This window comes from Marmota marmota, unplaced genomic scaffold (genome assembly GCF_001458135.2).
Source record: "Marmota marmota marmota unplaced genomic scaffold, marMar, whole genome shotgun sequence".
Lineage (NCBI taxonomy): Eukaryota > Metazoa > Chordata > Mammalia > Rodentia > Sciuridae > Marmota > Marmota marmota.
This window is the reverse complement of record NW_026000026.1, coordinates 66608796-66617060: the sequence shown is the minus strand read 5'-3', so window position 1 is coordinate 66617060 and position 8265 is coordinate 66608796. Positions and strand designations below refer to the sequence as shown.

Below are 8265 nucleotides of genomic sequence, written 5' to 3'. Positions count from 1 at the left end.
AAAAAAAAAAAAAAAAAAAAAAAAACAAGAGGAAGCTGACAAGAGAATGTTAGCAAAAAGTAAATACAGCCAGTTCTGCTATAGACACTTGTTTTAGAAATGGGAATTTGTTCCAAAGTGATTGATTTTATTAGGAAAAAAATTTTGCATTTTTGATATGCAATTTAGTCCCAGAGAAACACCAGGTGAAGGCAGATAACTATCCAAATGAACTGAGCCCTGGGAATACACACATGTGCATGCTGCAAACATCAACCAGCTCCTTCAGTTCATCATGTGTTATGAGTCACACTCCTCCACACCTGCTGTGCAACTTTCCATCAGATTTCAAGAAACAACACTTACACCACCATTTCACAGTAACACACAATCTATACTTTTTCCAACACCCACTTTCACAAACAAATATCAGATCTTTTTCAAGGTAAACGGATACATTTATTGTAGCATTTATGCATGTCTTAGTTTAATACATGTAAAACTGGACAAGCACTTTTATTAGGTTTCCTTTTTTAGGATCTTTGTGAGCACAAATCACTGATGAAGTTCTACAGTGCTATGCACCCTAACCTCATTTTTTTCCACAAGCACTGTGATTTTATTGCATGACTGTGCATATACAGTGATTTTTTTTAAAGAATGAATATGTTGCATGATAGCAGAATTAACTATACACAGATGAAAACAGTATTTTTAAAATACTGAATTAGCAGATACCCATCAAAATGCACATTCTACCAACACCTCCTCTTTAAGTACCATTAGAAGGTTCATCAATATTGTTCACATATTAAGTCACAAAGAAAAACTCAAAATACTCTAAAGAATAAAAAGCATACAGTTCATACTCTCTGACCATAAGACATTAAAGCAAGTTTTTAACAAAGTAAAGCAGGAAAAAAGAGCATTTTCAAAATAAAATTATTTTTCTAGTCAAAGAGAAAATGGTAAGTACAGCTGCAGAATACTTACGAAAAAAATACAATAATGACAAAATTACATGTAAAAATGTAAAAGCTAGTTAGTTATAACAGTGCTAAAAAGGACAGATAGAGGTACATTTCTTATTAAAATAAATGGATTGGCCCATTTAACATTAGTGAAAGCAGGCAGAAGAAATTAGGAAAGATGAAAGCAGAAAGGTCAAAGTTAAAAACCACAAAAATACAAATAGATTCTGAGGGAAGTGGGAGCAGGTGAAAACCAATAAAATAAGTGAAAGCTTTAGCTAGTCTATTAAAGATGAAGGAAAAAAATCAGAAAATAAGTAATAAAAAAAGCAAACAATAAGTACAGATGAAATAAATCCTTAAAAATCTAAAAAAAAATCAATACAATTTCTATAAAATTATCTTCTTTTAGAAAATATAAAATGTTATTTGTATATAAGGAGTAATGTAAGATCTAAACAAACAAAAGCATTTTTATATCTTAAAACTTAGTCAAACCAAAAAAAGTTCCATGTAGTTTTTTAAATATTTTTTTAGATGTTGATGGACCTTTATTTTATTCATTTATTTATATGTGGTGCTGAGAATTGAACCCAGTGCCTTACACATGCTAGGCAAGTGCTCTACCACTGAGCCACAACTCCAGACCTTCATGTAGTTTTACAAGATAATTCTTAATTTTTAAAAGCTTGCCAACTAGTAGGTAGCTAGAGCTAAACTAAAGATTTAGAAGCCAGGCGCTGTGGCACAAGTCTGGAATCCAGTGACTCTGGGAAGCTGAGGCAGGAGAATCACAAGTTTGATGCCAGCCTCAATAACTTAGGCCCTAAGCAAAATAGCAAGACCTTATCTCAAAATAAAAGATAAAAAGGGCTGGGGAAGTGACTCAGTGGTTAAGCACCCCTAGATTCAATACTCACTACTGAAAAATAAAAATAAGGCTTCAGAAATGTTATGATTGGCTGTGTATTTGTGCATTTGTGTGTATGTACATGTGCATACACCTATGTATGTTAATCTAAATTAGCTGCTAACATTTCAATTTAAAAAGTAATACACAACACTTTGGAATTCTAGTTTATCTTGGGTAACTGGAGGAAATGTCCAGATAACACATATCTAGAGTAGAAGAGTGGCTAGCCACTTTGGCTATGGTGGATACTCAGCTTATCCTGGTACCTCCAGAGTCTACATGCTCCAATTAATGATAGAAGTCATAGAAGTCAGTTCTCCCTAAAATTGTCATTGGATGTTTATGCCAATTTCCATCAAAATCCAAAGATTTTTTTTTTATGGAGTAGGAGGAACTTAATAAATTAATTATAAAGCTGTTTGAGAAAATTAAATGGTCATTCATTAAAATAATCTTTCAATATAGAAAGACAAGAGAAGACTGAAAGTGTCTAAGGAAATATATCATAAAACCATAACAATTAAAAGTCAAACAGAGGGGCTGGGGTGGTGGTTCAGTGGTAGAGAGTCTGCCTAGCACATGTGAGGCACTGGGTTCAATCCTCAGCACCACATAAAAATAAAAAAATAAAATAAATGTATTGTGTCCATCTACAACTAAAAAAATATACATACATATTAAAAAAAAAAAAAAAGTTAAACAGTAAAGTCCATGAAACAGGTCAAGATGCCCAGAAATCAGCACATATTTAAACAGAATAAAGATGGCACTTCAAATCAGTAGAAAAGGATGGATTATTTAAATCTTATTTAAATAAATCTTATTTAAATAAATCTTATTTAAATCTTTAAGCAGCAAAGCATGTGAAGGCACAATGTTTGGAAGTAGAAAGCCCAGGCTGGATGGAATACTAGTGCTGCCATGTTTAGCAGAGTGACATCAATGAATCAGTGTCTTTATCTGTAAAATGAGGATAATGATCATACCTACACTTCACAAAACAGTTGAAAGGATTGTTAGTTATAATTTGTAAAGTGCTTAGAACAGTGACAGATGCAGTCAGTGCTATATAAATGTTAAATAGATAAAATAATCCATAATTGGTGATCAGAGAACCACCTGTCACTATATAGAAGGACATAAATTTGGAGTTTTTTTTAAAAAAAGGAACTAGAGAAAAAAGGAACTATTTATCTAAACTGTAGACTGGGGAAGATCTTCCTAATTACAAAAGCAAAAGCAATATCACAAGAAAACAGACTAACAGACTTGACTACACGAAAATTTTAAGTCTGTATGTTAAAGATTAATAATTAATAAAAACTTCAGAAAAATATATATCTAAAAGTGAATAAGAAAAAGTATAATCAAGCAAGTCACAAAAAATTTAGGTTCTAAGAGAAATATGCAACACTGACAGCAATCAAAAATGCAAATTAAAATATTTTTCAACAAATTGACCAAGTTTTTCAAAAATTATATTGTTGACCAATAAGCTGAGGAGTTTGTACATTTTTACACAGAAGATTGAAAGATTAATTGAAATAACTTTTCTAGAAATCACTCTGATGATATGCTATAAAAAAATTTAAATATTAAGCCCCTTTGACCTAGAAATTCCATTTCTAGGATAAAGTTGGAATAAGAATTTCAATGGAAATGTTTCAATTCTTTTTTTTAAAAAGATGAATCAAAACCAATTGAAAAAAAGAATATAAAGAAATAAAAGTTTCAGAAATAAGGCTAAAAATTCACCTTCTAAAAATTTAACACTTGTTTCACTATACAATTAATCATTAATACTACCAAATTTTAAAAAAAGCTTTAAAACAAACCTTTTAACAGCTTCCTTCTTCTGAGTATCTACAATATCCCACCATTTTGAAAGGTAAGAGATTTCAGACCACATAAATTTCCGACTTGAGTCTTCTTTCAGCTTTATGACCATGTTATTAAAAATATAATGAGTCTTTTCTCTAAAGTATTCATTGAAAGTCTTCAACCAACCTAAACCAAGACACAAATATACCACAAAGGTCTGATTCACATGTCTGATTACAACTCATTCACATTCCACTGCATTACCTTTGGACATCTTTAGATGTTTCATTCATAAAAAGATATATTTAAAATTTTAACCAGTGTTTTCAATTAATTAAATTCCATTTTAGTTGACATAAGACTCAAAAACCCCATGAATACTGAGACAATAAAACACTCCCTAAAAACTGCACAAAAATTCAGGAAGAAAAATGAAAAATAAGATGACTTGGAGCCAAAAAGCAGTTATTTATGCCTAAACAGTTAATTTAATTACTTATCTCTAATTTAAGAAATTTTTTTAATCTTAAAAATCTAAATAAACAGTGTTAACAAACTGACACTCCCTTCCTATAATATATATCAAAACTGTATCCTCTCATGCCACATCTAAAATTTCCCACCCATCAAACAAGTTAAAATAAGACAAACAAAATCACAAGTATAAACTAAAATCTAAAAGTTAGCAGCAGAGCAATAAGTTAAATACATACAGTACTGACATGGATACTAGGAAGAAGAATTCTCCCCAAAACAGGCATTTGTTCCCAAAGACTGTCCATTATTCTTTTTTTTTTATGAAGCACAAAACGTCACTAATCAAACACCAAACTGTATACATCTATGCATATTTTTTTCTAAATAAAAGAAAATCACAGGTATTGAAAATTTGATTCTCTGAATTTTTTTTACTACTTTTCAAATATCATAGAAATTTAGACTGGAAACATTAGAAATTTCATTATAAGAAACATTTTTAACAAGACCCACAGGTCCAAGCATAGTATATAATTAAAATGATCATGGCAAAAATATAACACTGCCACAGATTTCACCTGTAAGCAAAGTGGACCCCCTGGAAAATGACGTATTTTCATCTATAAAATATTTTTTCCCAAGTCTAAGTTCTAAGATTTTTATTTAATGAGTTTCTTACTTTTAAAATTTATATTTTAAACTGTGGAAAAAGCATGTAGCATAAATCATCTATGAAATCTTACAGGAAGGAAAGTTTCTATACATCCAAGCTGAACTACCACTCATTTGCTTCCAAACATCATACATGTAAGGGAACTAAAAGATAAGGTGCCCAAATGACTGTCTATGATTAACAGTCAGTGTATATTGAATCTGCTAGCAAACAATGTGCACTTTTGAAAGGGCATTGCAGCTGTGATTGTATTTATCCTTCTTGCTTTAACTCATTCACTCTACAATTATTTACTGAGCACCTACAATATGACAGGTATGATGCTGGATAAGCCAAACAGGAAGAGTGTGAAATATCCTTTATAGGACCCCTTCCTGATCTTGAGCCATTTTTAAATTGGTTTTGTTACCAAAACAAGGTTCCTGGATAATTTAAGTTTTCCATGTTTAATTAAAAAGCTATACCTTTAGAAAAACTCTAATTTATCTCACAAAATAATGATTTGCAAAGAATTCCATCTTGCTTCATGGAGGTATTAACCTAGAGCTCTGCTCCATAACAACCACGCCCAAATCCACATCTGGATTCCCAGAGATGGGCAAAGAAAATCCAAACTACCCTTAAGTGGGGATTCCCTAAATTCCCACTGTCCATGCCAACACCATTGAGTTTAGAAACATCAAGTACATAGAACTGAGCTTTGTACAAACATTAGCTGCTATTATTTTGACTATCAGCATTATCATCATCAGTCTTCAACTGTGCTTTTCCCACTGGTACAATTAAACCAGGTAAAGGGGAAATAAAAAAGACATTTCTAACACCTAATTTTTAAAAGTATATAATTAAAATATTTAAATTGTCTATATCTTATTAGTTTCCACAAATTTAGTTTACATCAAATTCAATCCTTACCCTTGTAATGGGCTAAACTGTGTCATATGTTGAAGACCTACTACCACCTCAGAATGTAACTATATTTGGAGATAAAGTCTTTAAAGAGGTAAATCCCAAAATGACTGGTACCCTTATAAAAAGAGGAGATTAGGGCACCGACACACAGAAGGAAGACCATGAGAAGACAAAGAGAAGATGGACATTTACAAGCCAGGGAGAGAGAAGCCCCCAAAGAAACCAATCCTGACACCTTGATCTTGGACTTCTATCCTCCAGAACTATAAGAAAATAAACCTCAGCTGTTTAAACTCCCTCATAGCTCAGGGTAGTTTGTTACAGTAGCCATGGTAAACTAACGCAGTTCTGGAAGAAATTAGTGTTATTACCAGCCCCACAAAAAAGACTGCAATGCAGAGACAATTTATCAAGCACCATCTTCACATTTAGTATTCTATATCTACCTACTTATTACAAGCTGAATTCCAATGTAGATAAGCAAATTTATTTCTGCACCATACTCTTATTACATATGTGTAACAAGAACCATGTAAATTACCTAAATGGCTTTGTTAGAATTATCTTTAAGACAACATGTGTGTCTTTTATCTAAACTTTAGCAACGGTCAAAACTAATTCCTAATTATTTTTCTATTAACCAAATTAAAGAACTATGAGCAGTGGAATGCCTCTATACATAATTTAATAGAAAACCTCCAAAAATCTAGCATAAAAGGCAAATTTAAAAGGACTAATCTTTATAAAGATAAATAAGTAAAAGGTTTTCTTAAAATATAACTATTTAATTTCAACAATTATAATTTCTTATGAACTAAGATCATTTCAAAGACTCATAAACTCATAAGGGTTTTCAGAGAGGAATCACAGTGACTGATTAATCCATTTTGCCTTCAACACTTCATTTGCCCTTCAACAATCATGTAGAAAATATGTCAAAGATATTTACATGAACCAAAATACAAGCTCAGAGATGTCAACTTAAAAGCCTTCCATAAAACTCATCTATAATAGATACTAATACCACTACAATATAGCACAATTAATGAAGAATGAACTGAAAGATAGCCTCTTGCAAGCTTCCAATATTGAGTAATATAACAGTAAATTAGTTTTTATTGCTGTTATACAATAGAGTAATCAAGTATTCCCTTTTTCACTGAATTGGTTCTTGCTTTTTCTAAATCACTGTAAAAACTACAATTGTATATTAACATGAGACCAATCAGATAGACAGTATTTTATGAAAAGTTGTATGGGATGAATTCTTGTGACATAAAATTATATTCCTAGCTCTAGATTTAATAATCTTAGGACATTGAGTTGCAAGCTGATTTACTTAAGTGGACAATTCAGTTTCTTTTTTTTTTTTTCTTTCCCTTGAATACACTTAGAAATTGAACCAGGGCTACAACAGCATTAAAAATACCTTTCAATTTATTCTTTTTCATTCTAACCACCCTACAACCCACAAAAGAGCTAATAGATGTTTTAAACAAGTGGAGAAATGTCTAAAATAATAAGTGAATAATTAGAAATTCCACAAAGCAGGTTTAAATCCAAATTCAGCACACTGTTTTTTAAGTTCTAAAGTAAAATACTTACAAAGTTGAAAATTCTATTGCCTATTTTAAATGTGCAAAAACAATTAGTACCTATAATTACTCATTGATAAATCACTATTTTTAAATTTTGGACTCTTGATTATAGCTTAGAATCTGTGGAGATCTGATCTTCTTAAGGAACACTTTTTTTTTTTTTTTTGCAGGGTGGGGTACATGAGCATAAACAATATTATCCTGAGTACCTAGACAAGAAGTATCTGGCCCTGATTTAGAAGGATCTCCCCATTTGTCCTCCAACCACACCACTTTACACAGGATAAATCCATAGGCTAAAGAACTTGCCCACCCAGAGCCTGTCATGCTCTCCAAGTACCAAGGCTCAGACATTTGTGTCCAAATAGCACCAAGCTGGCTTCTTCAGCCTACATTGAACCTGCAACTGGAACCTCCCTACCCAAGCAGGGCCAAGAGGCTGCAGTTTGTTGGGGTGTAGACAGAACACTGTGGTGTCTGCAAGCAAAGCTCCTCCTGGTTTGGGACAAGGCCAGGTCTGGGAGGAAAGGGTACTGGACTACTCCCAAGGTAGACTCTTCCCATATATACCATCACACTCCAGTGGGAATGTGGAGCCTAAGCAGTCTAAAGAGTAAAGCTACACTTGGTCTTCCAGATCACAAAGGGATTTCTATTTTTCTTTTTTTGTTTTAAGCCATCTATTGTTTTGACTTTTGACTTTTAAATATTGAGAAGCAGGGTATGTGAGTCTCTTTGTACTTCTGCCCCAGATCTACAAATTTTTGAAGCAGGCCTGGGCATACTATAACCCAAAGTTCAACTCAGTCATTTTCATGAATCTAGCACCTACTGCAAACCTACACAAGAGTTCAGTAAATAAGTACCTGAGAGATGAATGAAATGTATGACCAAAAGGACTGGGAGGCGAGGTGGAGGGTG

The 8265-nt window shown here is 32.4% G+C and overlaps 1 protein-coding gene across 1 annotated transcript in view; it reads right to left on the bottom strand.

Moving 5' to 3' along the window:
• Man2a1 (mannosidase alpha class 2A member 1) overlaps nt 1–8265 on the bottom strand; it is a 159002-nt gene that overhangs the window by 114766 nt on the left and 35971 nt on the right. The window contains exon 4 of the mRNA XM_048811867.1: nt 3699–3870. Within this exon, the coding sequence (XP_048667824.1) occupies nt 3699–3870 (172 nt within the window). The remainder of the gene's footprint in view (nt 1–3698; nt 3871–8265) is intronic.